This window comes from Haliaeetus albicilla, chromosome 19 (assembly GCF_947461875.1).
Source record: "Haliaeetus albicilla chromosome 19, bHalAlb1.1, whole genome shotgun sequence".
In the NCBI taxonomy this organism is placed as follows: Eukaryota; Metazoa; Chordata; class Aves; order Accipitriformes; family Accipitridae; genus Haliaeetus; species Haliaeetus albicilla.
Genome location: NC_091501.1, coordinates 479905 through 497551, shown reverse-complemented (window position 1 = coordinate 497551; position 17647 = coordinate 479905). Strand labels below are relative to the sequence as shown.

General features: G+C 55.4%; 2 protein-coding genes across 5 annotated transcripts in view; both read left to right on the top strand.

Annotated features, from left to right (window-relative positions):
• The window catches only part of MEI1 (meiotic double-stranded break formation protein 1), a 37111-nt gene extending 28228 nt beyond the window's left edge, over nucleotides 1-8883 (top strand). Inside the window, exons 23-31 of one of the 2 annotated variants that reach the window (XM_069807103.1) lie at nucleotides 733-843; nucleotides 1429-1610; nucleotides 2216-2297; nucleotides 2754-2959; nucleotides 3690-3771; nucleotides 5803-5909; nucleotides 6746-6877; nucleotides 7229-7338; nucleotides 8668-8883. In XM_069807103.1, the coding sequence (XP_069663204.1) occupies nucleotides 733-843; nucleotides 1429-1610; nucleotides 2216-2297; nucleotides 2754-2959; nucleotides 3690-3771; nucleotides 5803-5909; nucleotides 6746-6877; nucleotides 7229-7338; nucleotides 8668-8713 (1058 nt within the window). In that variant the 3' untranslated portion in view covers nucleotides 8714-8883. Of the gene's footprint in view, nucleotides 1-732; nucleotides 844-1428; nucleotides 1611-2215; nucleotides 2298-2753; nucleotides 2960-3689; nucleotides 3772-5802; nucleotides 5910-6745; nucleotides 6878-7228; nucleotides 7339-7719 lie in introns of both variants that reach the window. The other variant, XM_069807102.1, reaches the window with a different exon arrangement.
• A 461-nt stretch (nucleotides 8884-9344) lies between these two features.
• On the top strand, nucleotides 9345-16676 carry CCDC134 (coiled-coil domain containing 134). 3 transcript variants are annotated; one of them, XM_069807101.1, is made up of 8 exons: nucleotides 9345-9448; nucleotides 12632-12758; nucleotides 13535-13652; nucleotides 14513-14634; nucleotides 14876-14960; nucleotides 15240-15409; nucleotides 15647-15718; nucleotides 16091-16676. In XM_069807101.1, exons 3-8 carry the CDS (start codon nucleotides 13550-13552, stop codon nucleotides 16214-16216), a joined length of 678 nt encoding a protein of 225 aa, XP_069663202.1. In that variant the 5' UTR covers nucleotides 9345-9448; nucleotides 12632-12758; nucleotides 13535-13549; the 3' UTR covers nucleotides 16217-16676. The 3 variants fall into 3 exon arrangements, with proteins under 3 accessions (XP_069663202.1, XP_069663200.1, XP_069663201.1); XM_069807099.1 differs by having other exon boundaries at nucleotides 15240-15421; XM_069807100.1 differs by lacking the exon at nucleotides 12632-12758 and having other exon boundaries at nucleotides 9376-9448; nucleotides 15240-15421.
• Nucleotides 16677-17647: the final 971 nt, after the last annotated feature.

Below are 17647 nucleotides of genomic sequence, written 5' to 3'. Positions count from 1 at the left end.
CACAGCTCTCTCCCTGCCCCAGCCACCCCCTTCATTCCCTGCTTGGCTCCCCAGGCTGTGTTCTTCAGGGGTGGGTGTGCAGGGCACTCTCCTCTGACGAGGCCTACGTGAAGTCAGCTCGTAGATGGACAGGGTGTGGGGAGGCGTGTTGATGTGTGTTTTTTGAGAAGTGCTTACTCAGACTTTAAGCTGTTCTAGAAGATCTTCTGTGACAGTTTTGCTGGGCCCTGCAGTCCTGGATTTCCCTCCCAAACTCTTGCTAAACATTGTTCCTAAGGGTTTGGTGCTTACAACAAACGTGGCGTGTTTATTCCTTGTGTGAGCAGAGTTGGTGAGAGTGGAGGAGCACAGGTCTCCGTGCCATTCCCCAGTCTGGTCACCATGTGAGACAGGCACATGGCTGTTCTTGGTATTAGGATCAAACTCACTCTGTGGAAACAGGTCACTTAAGTCTGTTGCTCTTGGATTCATTGCTGCCCGATGTGATACATGCCCTTTAATATACCCTTTTCTATTCCCCCCTCCCCATTATCGTCCTCCACTGCACTGTCCGGTCTAACGCAAACACTCTAGGGCAGGTGTCTATTGCTTTGTCTGTACGATGCTCTGTTTATTTTCACTTCAGGTTGTGTCACTCTTGTCCAAATTCTCTCCCCACTGACTGACTTCTCTCTTGTGCTGAGGTGCTCTGTTCTATTGGTGTCCGTGTTATGCACGTTCTTTTGTTTCCAGTCAGTAATCTCTGTGGGAAATGCAGGCCGAGGGACAGTGACCTCCTGCAGCCATCCTTGAATTTTCTGTACTGGAGCCTTCATCAGACAACACCTTGTAGTCAACAGAGAGGTGAGGCAAGATTGTATTGATTGCTAAGTTAGTCTCAGTGAGGTTGTAGCTTGGCCATTAGAGATGGTATTCTAACTGTCTCAGCAGGTAAGGTGGATTTTTCCCCTTCCAGATGCAGCATTACAGTTAACAAAGACCATTTGGTATTTGGGATGAGTTTTTTTAGGTTGAGGGGTTTGGTTTGGTTTGGTTTTGCTGCCTTCTGATAATGCAGGAATTGGCTGCTGAGAGTCAGAACCACTGTATTTTTCTTGTTCATAAAACACAGCAGTGGGGCTCTGGTACCTTGTTTGAAATGTCCTGGTATTGCCATGGTTCAAAAAATTAAACAATAATAGAGAACAGCTCTAACCAACCTTCCAGCTGTGTTAGCTGAAGGCTGGTCATTTTATTAGCTGGCTGAATGGTCGCTTGTGCTGTGGGAGATGAATACTAGCATAGCTGGACAGCCTTACTCTGATGAGCCGTGGCAGTGGGGGCTGCCTCACTGCAGCAGAGGTGTGCTCTGCACTTCTCTTGTGCTTGTCAAACTGGTTTAACCTGTGCCATCCCATCAGCCTCTCTGATTATGTTTCTCCCACGCAGCAGTGGCTGTGCTGCTTTCCAATGTGTCCTTGCTAGAGCTCCTGCAGAAGGTTTTGGAGTACACCTGGTTGCGGTCCCCTCCTTCTGAACCTGCTTACCTGTCATCTGAGGATGCATTGCTCTGCTCTGGATGGCTGTTGGTTGCATCCCTCTTACTTTATCAGCATCGCTACAATACTGAGGTTAGAACCACTCTAGTGTTCAGATCCAGGGAATGGCTAAACCTTAAAAAAGAAAAATTGAAAAAGAAAAAAAATCTTCATTAGCAGAGGAAAGTGCTTTGCTCTGGCCTGGAATCTGCTTGCCTTGGTTGCTCTTTTGTTATTGTCCACAAGTTATTCGCTGCTGCACTTCTCCAGCAGGACTGGAAGCTATCATGTTGCTGAAGGCTGAGACACGAATCATTGGAGAGTTAGAGAGCAGCAGAAATCCTGGGGGAAAAAATGCATACCCATCCCTCCTGGCCCAAATCACTTTCCTCTTCAGGACAGAGTAAAACGCATTTTAAGGCCTTTCTCAAGGGAAGGCTGGGGGTGGGAGACACAGCTCCCATGCTGTAAACTGCTTTTTTGATACTAAAATGATCAATAATGGAACAATCAAAATCCAAACCTATTACTGGCAAGTAAGTGTTCAATATTAGCAAGCTCATATGAATGTGGGCAGTTGTCATTGTATTTGATGCTTTGCGGTTGTTGTGGGGTAGTGTCTAAGGACTGAAAGTGTGTGAGCTTTTACCTGGTCTGAACCAGCACCGTTTTTTCTCTTCTATTTCATTCTCCTCTAGGTTCACCAGTCACTCTCTCTAGACTTAACGGCAGTCCTGAATGCAGTCATCTTCAGGAAGAAGCAGCCAGTCCTGCTGTTAGGTATTTTGCATCTGTTACAGGGATTTGACTGGAAGCAGCTGCTACTACCATGTTACAGGCAGCAAGGGAGAACTGGTGACTGTGGAGAGGGATGGTGGAGGTGCTGGTGGGAATCTGGAAGCTTTGGTACATTTGGCTTTGGGAGTACATAACTGGGAGTGAGAAAAGGCAAAAGGGAACTGTCTGGAGTTCTGTGTTTGGGCAAATCTTCCTTGGGGGTAGTGACATCTGGAACTGAGCATGAACTAGGATAGTGTCTCACAGAGAGGAGATGAACAAGGGAACTTGTGTTGCCATTCCTGCCTGCAGCTGTCAGCAGCTGGTGGGCAACTCCAGTGGGCCCTTAAGCCCAAATTTTCTCTTCTCACCCTCTCCCATGCTATTGCACACGCACCAACACACAGGGCAGGGGAGAGGAAAACACTGACGCACGCTAATAAGTGACTCCCTGTTTAGTAAGCATCATGCAGTTCCTGAGAGCTGTCCTCCGACAGAACTTCTGCTCCTCTCTGTTGGTGATCGTTGGCCAAAACACAGCCCAAGGTGCTACGCCACCACAGCCATCATCACTGCAGGATGCTGCCTTGCACCCTCTTGCCACGTGGCAGGTCTTCTCGCTTGTTGTCAGTCTGCAGAACCTTATGGTGCACGTCGAGTTGCAGGTATATAAAATATGACTTTTGGAACAACACAAGTGTTGGGCTTCAAGCAGGTACAGTAACCTGAGGAGAAACCACCCTGTTACAGGACCTAAGGGGCTGCCTTTTTTTTTTTCTTCTGCCTGCATTTTCCACCCCTTACAGACATGTGATAAGGAGGAGGGAAAATGCTCTTGCTGCAGCATGGCGCAGTGAGAAAGAAGGTAAATCAAGCTATGCAGTACTCCCTGCCGCTGAACTGGATAGCTGAAATTCTGTGCGCTAATGATGATCTCCGTTTTCCCATCTCCTGCTCTGCAGGGACGCCAAATGCATAGGGACAGAGGTGGGACAAGTGTAACAAATCCCAGTCCCTCCCCCAGGTCCCTGGCAAGGTGCTTTGGGGCGTAGTACATCAGTGTACATTTAACTTGCTCAAGTGATGTTGGGCTCCAGGGGTGGTACGCTGGTTTACATTTAACTCTCTCAAGCGACATTGGGCTCCCATCTTTATTCTTTGGAGGCTGTTACTTATTTTTTTTTAGTTTCAGAATAAGTAGTCGTGCCTTTGTCTGGCTCCTTGACGTGACAGATAATTTGCAGCATGTTGCATCCCGTGAAGGAGATGAAGGGTGTTATTTTCCTGTCTTGTATGCTCTTCAGATCCTGCCACTTTATGAATTTTCCTCTTGTAATAGCTGTTGACTGGGTTGGGTTTTTTTTTCTTCTTTTCTTCCCCCTCTTGGTATTCCAGAAAGACTTGCTGCTCTCTCAAGCCGTGGTTGCCTGCCTGGAAACCTTAGTGGAATACCTGTATGTGAAGAACCAGGATGTTGGTAAAGTCTTCCTGCTCTTTCTTCTCCTGGGTTTCTCTCCTGCAGTGATTTGAGCTCTTTGATCTCCATCCAGTAGCGCCCTGGAGCAGATGCTTAATGAGTTTATGCCCAATAAGAAAAATTATTTGTATGCCTAAAGTTAATCATGTGCTTTATCGGTTGAAATCACAGTGCCAGGCTCCCCTGCAGGCATAAGCCCTCACTTTGGCTCTGGACACCAAGATGGTTTCCAGAAGGAAAAAAGTCATTCCCTACCCCCCCATATTGTAAGAGTGAGAGGTTTAGGAGTGGAAGGAGTGTAGCAATAGTCTTTCACTTCCAGGTCAATTTGTAGCAAACCTTTAGACCATAAATATAGGGGAGGGAGGATCTGAATATGATGTGTCTTCCACACAGACAGCATTGGTCACACTTTGGTCCTGAGGGAGGGAAAGGGAGAACAGGGTACTAGGCAGCCTTAGGGAATGGAAGCTGGAAATTCTAGATTTCCAGGGGCGAATGCAGACCTTGGTTTCCAGAGACCACGTCAGACCTTATGTATACCATATTAGCAATATAATCTAATATGACAGCATTGTACAGCTGGGGGAAAGAACAGACCCTTCTGCTTCTTGTCAGCCTCCTGCCACAAAGTCCAGGTGCTGGCTCTGATCTTACAACAGACAGAAAGTTCTCTGTACCCTGACCTGTTCAATTCATTTAAACACTTAAGAGAAGGGGATGGAGTGAATGAACACCAGACAAAAGGGACACTGGTGGGAGAAAGGAAGCGGTTGAATGAAGATGTAATACTGCAGATAAATGACAGCCAGTAGCTGAAGAGAGGCTATTAAAAGGCTGGGTTAACAAAAAAAAAAGGTGGCATGTTATGGGGAGGTTCTGCTGATTTGGGATTAAGCTAATGAAATGCTGCTTCAGCAACAGCTGAACCTGTCACTTTGGCTGCCCGAATTCTTGCTGTGGTACAGAAGTTCACAACAGCAATAACAGGAGCCTCCTTATTCCAAGCAGAATGAGAGTCATAGCTATGTTTGACCGAAAGATGTGAGAACACTGCAAAGAGTGCGGCCTGGACTCTGACTCCAGGAGTTGTCTCATTTGAGGCTTTCTAAAACCCTCTCTTGATCCAGAGAGTTTTCCAGATGCGCAGAGCAGGCTCAGTGCACAGTGCTGGTACTTTCTCATTTCCACCAGCTAAAAGATGCCCCCCAAACATTTTTACATGATTTTTTAGTGTTGTATTCCCATAGAAAAGATTCTTGTAGTGGCAATAGGGAGGTTATGTGACTGCCAGTGGAAAAGGGACCTTTCTAAAACCCTGGTGAGTTGCCATGCTGTAACAAGTTGTATCAGCTGACCTGTTGTAGTTGTCCATCCCATGCTCCTAGCCTGCAATAAATACCAAGTAACAACACTTACCTTCAGCATTCAGTGAGAGACTTCTGCTGTCATAGACAGTGACCTTGAGCCTGAACTTTGTTTATCATATATGTTCCTTACTAAGAAAATGTTCTCTACTGATTGTATTGCTGCCATCAGCCTGGCTGGTCCCCACAGTATGCTCTCTGCTGCAGATCCAGGCTCGGTTTCTGCAGCTTATGTTATAGAGCTTTCTTCATTCCCCAAAGGGTATTCTGCAGCTAAATAAAACCTGTGGTTAGGAAACTTGTCCTCATATTGAAACCAGAGGGTATTATTTTTAAAACCCTGGGCTAAAGATATCCCCTTACTATTTTATGACGTGCACCCCAGGAGAAGGTTTCTCTTCCTGTACCAGCACAAAGATGGACAAAATGTATTTTCTGCTTTAAAAAGCTACTAAGCTTTTGTCCTCATGACTAAACTCTTGCCCAAAGAGTGACAGATTAAAAAGCAAGTAAGAACAGAGCAAAATATCCCCTTAGTGTTTCACAGTGTGGGGTCTAGAAGAGAAAACTTGGGGTCAGTATTGAAGACTGTCCTTATCTGGGTCCAGCCTGTCACTTGGCCAGTTTTAAAGCTGTCTTTGATTGGCTTCTCCTTCTCTCCCAGCTCTACATGTTGCTTCACAGCCCTGGCACCGATTCCTGCTCTTCGCACTACTCAATCGGGGCCAGAAGTCCCTTCTGCAGCCAGGAGTCCTCAGGCTGGTGACTTTGGTGAGCAGGGGAAGGGCAGGCTGTTGGCCATTTTTACCAGTATGTTGGTACAGTGCAGTTATTGGAACTTACCCCCTACGCACACACAATCTCAGATACTGCCGTGGCTTCGTCTGGCACTATATTTGTGCCCTATAATAATGATATTTTAAAGTGAACTTCCCTTCCACACCCTGCAGAAACTGACTGCTGTTAGTGAGCACCTCCTGTTCTTCTGGTGTTTGTAGCATTTATTTACATCATCTAGGACCGCTGGGGAGGAGAGGGGAAACCTGCAGAGAACATGCAACTGCTGTTACCAGTCAGGGAGCGTGCTGCAGTGCTATGGAAAACAGAGCTCTGCTTGGCATCACAGCTTGTCTCCCTGTCTTTGACCTTACAGACCTGACTTTTCGGGGGGAGAGTTACCGCAACCTCCTGCCCTGCTGTAGGTGGGCCCTGTGAGCAAGAGAGGGGATGTGGTCCTACCCAGCAGAAACACTGCAGACAAAGCCCTCTTGGCAGTGGATGAAAGGAAGACGTTTAATGTGAACCTTCCTCCTCCAAATACAAGATGTGTCTGTGAATATTTGCTATTCTTACTTCACTTTTAAAAGGTTACCTGGTTTATTTTAGTTCCTTCCTGACCTAAACCAAAATAAGTCTGGTTATAAACCAGAGCACCATCAACACAGATATTTGCACTGGTTCTATTAGAAGTGGTATAAAAATCAGGCCTGTGCTTAAGGGGCTGCAGCATGCCGTTACATAGAAGAGGCCGTTCCAGGAGATGAGTCACTGTTGGAGTCTGTGGGTCTTTCACTATTTAATGCCTCTATTTTTTTCCTTTGGTCAAGTTTCTGAAATATCAGAGCAGCAATATTATTTCTCAAAAAGAAATTAGCCAGATTCTCCAGGAGGCAGCAGAAGCCAACTTAGCAGAGCTGCCTGAGGCCACATCTCGTGCTCTTCACCTCTTCCTTTGTCAGGTAAGAGCGCAGTGACTGCCTAGGAGAATGGGAAGGGAATCCCTAGGGGTTTGCTTTAGCCTTTGATGGGGAGCCGTAAACTTCCTTTGAGGCGGTTATAGTAAGATGAAGAGGAATCCCGCAGCTGCTAGCTTGGCCTACTGCCTTGAGGGGCGTACAGTGAAATAGAAAGGGAGTGATGCCAGCAGCTGCCTAAACTGTGTCGTCATATTGGGCGTCCCCTTGATTCCCTCCTGGATCAAAGTTTGAAGGTCTCATTGCTCTGTGTGGAGCTGAGGGAGGGAGGTTATGAGGAACAAGCCCAACAGTTTCCTGCTGGTCTGGAAATCGTTCGTTCTTCTGACTGCTCAGATTCAGAGCAGTCATTGCCAGGTGGAGCCAGTGCAGTCGAGGACCATTCAGACCTTGCTGGAGCACCTTGTGGGACAGAGGACCGCATGTGTAAAACATCAGGACATTGTGTATCCTTTGCTGGGCAGACACCTTTGATAGGTGATGTGAGGGTGGTAGGTGTAACAGAGGTGGAAGGGATTCTTGATCTGCTGCTCCTTCCCTTGTTCCAGCTGAAGGTGAATACAATTGCAAAAACTCGGAGTGGTTGCTACACTTGGCTAACTTTGGGATGAAAGGCTTTGTCATCCCCAAATTTGAAAAGACATTTGGGAAATGAGGAGACATTTGGGACTAAAGATGGGTGGGTCTCTGTGCTGGGATTGCATTCATCTATATGGCAGGGGTGGTCTGATGAAAGGGGAGCAGGCCAGGGAGACTGTGACTTGAAAGCAGTAATGATCTCCCTGGAGGATGAGAAATCACTTAACCTCTGTCTGCGTGCTAACTAGCACCAGTACGCCCATGAAGTCGTGGAAACCCGAAGATGACTCGAGCACTTTCAGAGTGCAGCGAGCATTCGGAAGCTGCCGAGTGGAGTTACTGAATTTTGTTCTGCTCGGCCTTAGAGTCCCTTCCTGAGACCTGAATCCTCCTCTTCATGGACGGGAGGTGGGGGCCACTCCCAGATTACTTGTGGAGAAGGAAGGGAGCCTGGCGCAGTGTTTGTTTATTTCTCAAACCAACTGCTTTTGCCTTCCTGTTTTCATCACGCCGCATTGCCTCAGACAGGTAGCAGTGATGGAAGCAGCCCCAGCAGTGATTTCCTGTTGGGGTGGGGACTTCCTCCATTGTGGGACACTGTCATCGGCCACGTGCAGGGCATGGACTGGGTGAGGCATTTGCTACCTCTGAGAAGTAGCTTGTCCTCGTGCTTACCCCCACCGTGATACTACTGCACTGTGGTGGGACACTTGGAGCGCAGGTTGTCTGAGTGGAGACCACCCAGCCCCATGAAGTTCCTCTGCACTGCCTTTGCCTGTCTGTACAGGGGTGAGGGAAGGGGGACAGGAGGTCTTTTTACATTGCGGAAGCGGCTCCTCATTTCTGGCTTTTACACATACAAAGAAGCCTTCAAATCTTGGTTGTTAGGAAGGGGTTTGGGTACACTCAGAGAGCAGCAGTGGTGGCTACCTGAATGGAGAGTCATGAACGCAGAAGACAAAACCCTCTGGTCAAAACCAAGTTTTGACATCAGTTTTGTCGAAAAAGAACTTTCTTCAGGTTCGTCCACGATGGTGTTTCTCACATCTGTTGGTGGGGTTTCCGTGGCTTGGGGGAGGGCTGGTTCAGTAATGAAAACCTCCCATCAGCAGTGTGTCAAATGTGGGAATTCCCGTAGCGCGCTGGAGTGTCAGCCATGCCTTCCCTGCGGTTTCCGCTCATGCCAGCCACAACAGATGTCTGGGAAGCGTGGCAGTGTCCCTCTCGCACATTGGAGACTGAAATGAGAAGATGGGGTGCACGCAGCAGAGGGACGGGGATGGATCAGGAGACCCCATCCTGCCCTGTATTCCCATCGAGTAGCAGAGGGAAGAAGGGCAAAGGAAGTCGTCTGTAGCTCGTTTTCGGAGAAAGGTTTGTTGAGAATCGTTTATAAAGCCTGGTTACTGAGACGGGGCTCCTTTCCTTTTCTGTGTGGGGCGAAGCCCGGTTGATGCTCCTCGGTTATCACCAACAGCCCTGCCTGGCGGGGACGCCGTCGCCCCGGGCGGGCGGGGGCTGCGGAGGCGGCTCTGCTCCCCCGCCTTAGCTGGCCGTGCTGCGGGATGGCCCCTTCCTCGGGGCCGGCGGGGGGCTCGGCCGGGACCCCCGGGGAGGCAGCGGTGCCGCTGGGCCCGTTGGGCAGAGGCGGCTTCTCCCCGGTGGCAGAGCGAGCCCGTGGGCTGCGGCCCCGACCCCCCCGCCTGCCGCTTCTCTCCCAGCGCCGTTCGCGGAGCCGGGGGAAGCCGGCCCGCGGCGGGAGCAGACCCCCGGGGCGGGGGTGGTGGTGGTGGGGATCGCGGCGACCGGTTCCCCCCCGGCCGCGGGAGCGCGGTCAGCCCCGGCGGGGCCGGGCCGGCCCGGGGCGGGGCGGCAGCTCAGGAAGTGACACGGCGGGGCGGGGAACCGGCGGCGGCGGCGGCATGGCAGCGCGGCGGGACTGAGCGCCCACCCCGGTACCCGGTACCCGGCCCGCAGGTGAGGGGGCAGCCTGCGGGGAGACGGGCCAGGGACACACACACACCTGGGAGCCCTCCCTTCCCTTCCCCTCCCCGGGGGGTCGTGGCGGGGAGGGGGTGGCCGCCGCGCCCCCCCCCCCCCCCCCCAGAGGGAGACCCGGGACGGAGGGAAGCCCCCGCAGCCGGGGTGGCCGGTGAGCGGGGCGGGCGGCGCGGCCCCGGGGCTGCCTGGCTGGAGCTTCGGTTAAGGGGGTTTTGCCCGAGGGGGCCACCCCCCCCTCCCCCGACCCCCCCCGTGGGAGCCGTGCGAGGAGCCGCCCGCCGGCAGCACCGGCCCGGCAGCCGTGGGTGCGCACCCCCCGGTGCTGCCTGCCGCGCCCGCGGCTCTGCGTGGGTTTCCCGCGGCGTGGCCGGGCTGGTCTCGGCTGTTGCGGTCCCCCTGCGCCTGCCATCACTTTCGGCGGTGCTTGAGAGAGACACCCCCCCCCCCCCCCGCCTCTCTCTCCGTGCCCGCCGCCGCCCCAGCCCCTCGGGGGGCTGCCGACCCCCTCCCGCAGGATGGGAGCCACGGGGGTGGGCTGGGACGGACCCGTTCCTGCTGGAAGTCGCAGCAGCTCCCTGCCTTCGGTCAGGGCTGTCCGTCCCCGCGGTGGGCCAGCTCTGGGTTTGGGGGTTGAGGGACTTCGGAGGCAAGCTGGTGCGAACGGCCCTTGCCGTGCCACCGATCATGTCAGCCCTGTGGAGAAACGTCCTGGCAGAAGAAGTCTGAGCAGCCTGTGTTTCGCTTCAGAAGCTTTTGGTTCAGCTGCGACAAGAGATTAATCCTCATCTGGCTGTCGGAGCAGCGGCTCGGGGATGGATTCGTGGGGCGGGGAGTTTTCCTTCCTTGTTTCGGGGCAAGCGGGCTGGTGATGCTCTGCCCCGGCGTTTCAGTGCCCTGCGGAAGGGAAGGGGGGTCCTGCGAAAGTCCCTCCTGGGAACCGAAGCGTGGCAGCGTGGCTCTGCCTCGCGAGCTCATTAAGCGCATAAATCCCGGGGATGCTCAGTTCAGATGGGGCTCTTGCAGGAGAATTTATAAAGTCATTAAAAACATTTTAATGGAAAGTACTAACCATCTATAACACAGCATCTGTTGTCGTGTCTTTGGAAAAACATGTCTAAATTAAGAGAACGGGAGACAGCGAGACAGACTGGTGGGCTTTCTGCTGAAACAACCAGCTGGCCGGGGCTGCAAGGGAATATTGGTGGAAACTCCTTCCCATCTGTAGCATCAGGCCAGGCCCTGGCTCCCCGGACCGCTCTGGGAGCACCAGGCAGAGCTGGCTTTGGCAGGGATCAGTTCAGGGAGAAGCGGGGAGGGAAGAGAGGAGCAGCTCTGCGGTGTTTCTGTCTCATCTCGTCCTTCAGCGGGTGTGAAGACACGAGGGAGGGTTCGTGGGGAAAGCATGGAGGAACATCTGCAAGAAGCTTTGGCATTCCTGCGCTTACGCAGTCTGGCCTGGAGAGGAGGGAATGTCCTCTGCTATTAAAATGGGTTGAAAAGGGCAGGGCAGCAAAGGGAAATAAGCTCAGGCTGGTCCCATGCGGCACGAGAAGCCTCAGTTTCCCTGCGGGTGAGGGCAACAACTGGCTCCTGCTTCATTTTCACAGGGGTGTTTCCGCCTGATGGACAACGACGGTCAGTAGCTTCGATGTGAGAATGAGTGTCAGCAGGGAAGGGGTCAGATGAAAAGGTGATGGGCTTCTGGTATGGTGTGGTTCTCCAGTCCTCTTCTTCTGACCTTGTCCCATGGCACAATCTGCAGAACTGCTGCAGGAGGATTTGTAAAGTCATTGAAAACGTTTTCATTGAAAATACTAGCCATCTATACTGCAGCATCTGCTGTCGTGTCTGTGGAAAAGCCCGTCTCCGTTCTGAGACTCGGGGGCAGCCAGGCAGGCTGGTGGGCTCTCTGCTGCAGCAACCAGGTGGCCGGCAACCCCTTTGGCCGAGAGCCGTGCCTTGCTCTGCTGCTGCCTGAGCGGGTTTTTTTGCAGCTCAACGTCTTCCTCCTTGGAGCGGCCGCGGGGCATCCGCCAGCCACCCAGCTCCCGTGTCGGAAGGGGGGATGCGGGAGCCCCTGCCCTAACCAGGCGTGCCGGGACTGCTGCGGGCAGCGTGGCAGAGCTGTTGTGGCGAGCATTTCTGCTCTTTGCCTTTCAGCCTGGTCTGGGGGTCACCAGCTGCCTCCAAGGTTTCTCTGATTCTCCAAGAGCACGACAAATAGCCAGCCTGGTCCTTACGGCCGCATGTCTGATCCGAGGGGCAAACAAGAGCCTGTGTCCCAGGGCAGTCACAGTTTGTGCTTTTGAGTTGCTGCTCTTCCTCTTCCCCGAGAGCCTAGGAGGGAGGGAGCAGCTGGGGGGGGGCTCTGCAGAGGGTGGACCCACACCCCCTCACTGAGCCAGGCCTCAGGTCCTTGGGTCGTGGTTTTTGGCAGGGTGAAGCAGTCTCTTGGAAGCCCACCAGGCTGGTGGGTCCAGCAGAGCATCTGCTCGCCTGGGCTGGAGAATTTCTCCTTACAGCCTCGGCTTATCGGTGTTCTTTGTGGCCTTTCAGGGTGGCTGGAATATGCCTTAAACCTCACACCACAGTGGGCAGAGGGGACTGACCCCGGGCCCTGTGTGGGAGGCTTGTGCTGCCGCCCCGGCTCTGCATCGCATCGGAAATGCGAAGTGTGATGCTGAGCCCACACGGGGGGCAGCTGTCTCTTCCTCTGTAACGCTGGTTGTAGTTACTCTGATCCATTCCCTTCCAGGGGTGCTGCCTTTTTCGAAGCACAACAGGAAGACGATGCAGAGGGTTTCTCGTGTTTGCCTGACGCCGTTTCCCTGCCCCTGCTGGGGGTGTGAGGGCGCTTGGCTCAGCCTTGGTGGGAGCTGCTGCTGCTCCTTGCAGGACTGGGAGAGCTGCCGGTGCTGCCCGCTTTGTCTTGCTCATGGGCCTGAGCTCGAACAAATTGTATTTGTTTAAAAAAGAAAAACAACAAGAAAAAAAACAACCCTAGATTTGGTGCAAAGAAGAGATTTGTTTCTGTTCCAGTTAGGGCATCGCAGGGAGAGGCTCGGCTGGGTGGGCGAGCTCGGATGCAGGGGGAGAGCAGGGGGACAGGGTGAGGGCAGCTCTGGTGGCCTCATACATCTGCCTTTCCCTCCGGAGCAGGAGGCGGCTCAGGGGATGCCTCTGAAGGAGCTGCTGCTTCCGTAATTGCCGCTGGCCGCTGCTCAGTCCCGCGGAAACCTCATCCCTGCGGACAGGCCACCTTGAATCCCGGTGCCTGGAGGCCGAGGTACTGCTCTCCTTGTCCGAGGTCTGGGCTGTCCCAGGGGCCAGGGTCCTCGTTCTCAAGGACCTTCTCCTCCAGCCTCTCTCTTATCCGCATTGGCTCTGTCTGAGGGACCCTCGTGGCCAGGAGCAGCCCGACCACATCCGTGCAGAGCCTCAGGCATCATCTGGGGAGGGACGTGCTTGGGGCGAGGGGGGAATTACCACCAGATCACCCAGCTGCTGCTTTTCAGCATGGGGCACACAGCTGGCACCCGGCTTGTAGCCAGGGGAAGGGTCCAGGTACCAGCAAGCACCCCAAGAGGTGAAGTAAGATGGTCGAGCCTGGTGCTGGAAGGAGAGGTGGATTTCATCTCCTCGGCCATCCTCCTCCTCCCTTCGGCCCTGCTGCTTCGGTTGCTGGCTGCTCTAACTTGCATACCCAGCAAAAAGCTAGCTGTTATTTTTTGGAGAAGGGGTAGGACTTAATTTTTTCTGCTGGGTCAGTGCTCAGCCAGATCCCTGGGGGCCTAGCCAGTGCCCAGCCAGCAGAGGAGGCAGGTAGAGAGGAGGGGGGGACCAGGGCTTCCTTCGCAGGGGAGAGCGGGCCGGCTGCAGCATCGCCCCGTGGCCCTGCTCTGGCCACCATCTCCCGCAAACCCATCGTGGGGACAAGGGAGAGGCGGGCAGGGACCCTGCTGCCGAGGGCAATGTGCTGTTGGTCCTGAGAGGCTCCTGTGACTTTTCCCTTTGGTAAGTCTTCTCGCTGGTAATTGGTTTTGTTGGTCCATTTTGTTCCAGGCTGTGACGGCCAACATGGATTTTCTCTTCATCTGCTCCATTCTGCTGGCGCTGCTGCTGTCCCGGGGCAGCTTCGCAGACCTGGAAAAACAGAGGGTGGACTCCGGCTTGGAAATATGTATCCTTCTCTGCAGCCTGCCCCTCATGTCCTGGCGTACACACTCACACCTGCTGAGGCTGGAAGGAGCTCACGCGCAGGCAAAGCGTCAGACCATGGAAAGGGGCGCAGGGGGGTGGAAGAGAGAGGACCCAGAACCGCTGGGCAGTTGCCTCTCTGCTCTTCTGTAGAAGGGTTTTAGCTGAGCTCCCAGGTTTGCTAACCAAGCGCCTGGCTTGGTGAAGGAGTGGAGGTGGGTTTTCCAGCAGTGCCTGGCATCCTCCCAAGCGCGGTGCTTTTCCTTTCTGCTCCAGCATGCTGGGCGCCAAGCACGTCTCCCAGTCCGCTCTTGGGAGCAGTGTGGTCAGCCGGGTGGCAGAGCACGCCTGTGGGTCGCAGTGCTTTGGGATTGCTGGCTGGGATGATGGGAGAGGGCTCCTGGGCTTGCAGCACTCAGTCTCCTCTGTGCCGCGGGCATTTATCACCCACAGGGAGGTGGGCTAATGCAAGCCCTTCCTAGGACACGGCAGCATGCCCTGATGAACAGGCAAATTATTAAAAGGTATTTAATATATGTGCTTGTGGAAACACGCATGGGGAAGGTGGGAGTTCATGCTCATCCTCCAGCCCGTCAGCTGGAGCAGGGACTGGCAAGCAGAAAGCTCCCCACGAGCGCCCAGCATCCTTAAGTGCCCTGCTGGGGTGTCTGGGCAAAGGGGCTTGCTGGAAACCCATGTTTCATCCTGGCTTAGGTGCTGCCCCCCAGCCCTCAGGCACCTTGTGGAGAACTGGGGGGGCTAGGATGGTGCCAGGTGCCCAGCAGAGAGGGAGAGCAGGAGCATGGTGGGAGCGTACCGACAGCGTCCTTGACGGTGGTGCAGATAAGAAGCTGTTTGAGGTGAAGCGCAAGGACCAGATGAACGCACTGAAGAACCTGATCGAGCTCAATGACATCAACCAGCAGTACAAAATCATCGACATCATGCTCAAGGGACTCTTCAAAGTGAGCCACGGCACGGGCCACCCTCCAGGCTCGGTGTGCCGTGGGCCTGGGGAGGGTGGGCAGGAGAAGCAGGGACGGCCGAGGGGCCTCCATGGGGTCAAAGAGAAGAGCTGGGTGGGCAGTGGGCTTTAGGACCCAAGGGTGGGACGCCATGGGGCTTCAACGTGGGGCAGCTGGGGCAGCACCCCCAGGGTTTGGGGAAGGGCCAGCAGGATGGGGCAGTAACTGAGGGCTCTGGCAGGTGCTGGAGGACTCCCGTGCTGTGCTCATCGCTGCTGATGTGCCTCCAGATGGGCCTTTCCCTCAGGACGAGAAGATAAAGGATGGTGAGTCCTCTCCGGTCCTTACCCCCTCCCTTTCCTAATGCTCTGGGGCATCGCCAAAGTTCCTCCTGGGACCGGCGCTGGGGTAGGTCCAAAACCCCTGTGTACCCAGACCAGACCTGGGCTGGTCCCTGTCTGTCGGGGACCCTGTTGCTGCCTCTCTGACCAGTTTGTACTGGGGAGCCTACCCGTTCGCCCTCAGCCTCCCCACCTCCTGGCGGGGACGTAGGCACCAGTGGAATGGGGCACGTGTGCCGACGGGGCTGGCGGCTGTCCCCACAGCATACTCCCACGTGGTGGAGAACACTGCCTTCTTCGGGGACGTCGTCCTGCGCTTCCCCAAGATCGTGCACCACTACTTCGACCGCAACTCCAACTGGAACAGCCTCATCCGCTGGGGCATCGGCTTCTGCAACCTGACAGGCGTGTTCGAGCAGGGACCCCACTCCCAGGTCCTGGGGCTGGTACGGCTCCTGGTCCCCCCCCGTCGCATCCCCACTCTGCTGCTGGGGTTGGGGAGTGAGGTTTTGGGGGTAAAAGGAGGGCAGGGGGAGCGTACCCCATGTCTGAGGGGTGTCCTTGGGCTGAGGGGTGGGGGAAGAGCACGAAGGGGGCTGGTGGGGAGGAGGGGACCCTGGTCACAGGGGGGAGGCACCGCTCCCCGACGCGGTCTCCGCTTTGCTCCACAGATGGCTCAGGAGCTGGGAATCAGTGAGAAATCACCTGATTACCGCAATCCCTTTAAAACGGACCACTCCGAGGTAAGATGGTAATGCCGCCGGCTTGCCCCGTGGGCTTCCCTATCCTCGTTGTGGCTCCAGGCAGGCGGCTGGGAAAGGGAACGAGTGGCTTGGTGGGGAGCGGCCAACCCCCCCCAGCACAGAGGGAGCTTGGCCAAAACGCGTGCATCAAATTCCCCAGCTGGGCTGCGGTTGGTTTCGGGTGCCTGGTGCCATCTCGCCCCACCTGTGGCCACGTGCCCCGTGGGAGCATCGGGACCCCGTTTGCCTGGTGCCGCATCCAGCCTCCAGCCCTCTGGCATCGCGGGGCTTGTGCGATGGGTTTGGGGGAGGTCGTGCCTCTGGGAGGCTGTGGGGGCTCCCCCATGCTGACCCCCTGCCGTCATCCCGCAGTTTTTCCCCAGTGGCGACACCTTCCAGAAGGCGCTGCGGGAGGAGGAGAAGCGGAGGAAGAAGGAGGAGAAGCGGAAGGAGATCCGCAAGGGCCCGCGCATCTCCCGCTCGCAGTCGGAGCTGTAGCGTGCGGGCGCTCGCGCCTCGCGGCGGGGGCGATGCCGACGGGACGGCGAGCGGCTCGCTCCCTCTCAGCAGCCTCGGGCCAGTGCCCGGCAGTCCCCTTTCCGTTCGTGCCGTGGGTTTTGTTTTGTTGCCTTTCCCTTTCGTTCGGCAGGGGCCGGGCGGCGGTGCCGGTGGGCTGTCCCAATGGGGCTGGGGGGAGCTGAAGTGGGGTACCCCTTCCCCAGAGCCAAAGCACAGACGGGAAGGCAGCGGGGCTGTCCCCTGGGCTGGTGGGGGGCTGTCACCCATGGTGGGGGAGGGCAAGGGGGACACGCTGCGGCTGAGCCCCACGGGGAGCCCCGGGAGCCCTCCCCTCCACAACACAGCGTGCCCCACGCTGAACGTGCCTCCTCCGTCGTGGGTGGGCTGGGGAGCGTGTCAACGCCAAACAGCCTCATGAGCAATGCTGCTTCTCTCAGTTTTGGGGTTGTTTTTTCTTTCTGTTTTAAGCCGGTGATCTCATTGGCACCCCCTGCCCGGTTAGACCTGGTCTCTGCCCAGCCGCTACCTCTGCTGGATCAGCTCTCCCCTCTTTCCAGCGGCTGTTTTACCAAGCAGCATGCGTGCGTTTCATCGGTCAGCCGTAGCTGAAAAGGCCGACGGTGCCGGTTCCCGCCCCGACCGCGTCCCGCTCTCCTGGGCAGCTGCCACAGGCAGGCACACACGCAGTCAGCTTTTGGGAAGGCAGGATTTCAGCTCTCGGCCCTCTTTGGAGCAGATGGGCCCGCAGTGCAAGCACTGAAGGTGCCGGGGAGCCAGCCCTGAGCCCCTGTTGAGGGGGTCCTGCGCCCCACGCTGTCCTGCCCCTGTCCCTCCGTGTGGGGCTGATCCCCTCTAGTTTAGTCCCCCAAACCCCCTCCTCAGGGGGACAGCCAGCTACAGGCACGTGGGGACAGCGGGCCTGAAGCAGGGAGGGAGACAGCCGACACGCCATGACCCTCTGCAAGTGCTGTGACCCTCCGTGGGTGCCACGACCCTCGGGGGGTGCCACGACCCTCTGTGGGGCCTCTGGGCTGCAGCAGGAGTGGAGGTGAGGGGCTGGCCGTGGCCCCGGCACAACCACCCTGCTTTTTGTCATGGCTGCTGCCGGACTCAGAGTAGAGGAGGCTCTTGTGGAGGGACTGTCCCAAGGAGCGGGGTCTCTGTGCTGGGCTGGGAGCACTGTGGCCTTCGGGAAAGGGGAAACGTCCTGAATTTTTCACTGCAGAGCCAGGTCTGTCCGGCGTGGGGGGGGTGTGTGGCAATGGGCACGTTTTGTTTTTCTGGAATAAAATTGACTTTTTTTTTTTTTTTTTTTTTTTAAGTAAAAGAAGCCTGGCTCTTGCTCCTGTTCCTGGGGGGAGTGGGCGTCGGGTCTGGCCCCTCAGGAGGCGAGGGTCCGCGGGGAGCTGC

Excerpts from the sequence above, each read along its gene's own strand:
- CCDC134 (XM_069807099.1), top strand. The coding sequence starts at position 13,550 with ATGGATTTTCTCTTCATCTGCTCCATTCTGCTGGCGCTGCTGCTGTCC. Across the intron at positions 14,961-15,239 it reads GGACGAGAAGATAAAGGATG|CATACTCCCACGTGGTGGAG; the intron begins GTGAGTCCTCTC and ends CTGTCCCCACAG. Across the intron at positions 15,422-15,646 it reads ACTCCCAGGTCCTGGGGCTG|ATGGCTCAGGAGCTGGGAAT; the intron begins GTACGGCTCCTG and ends TTTGCTCCACAG.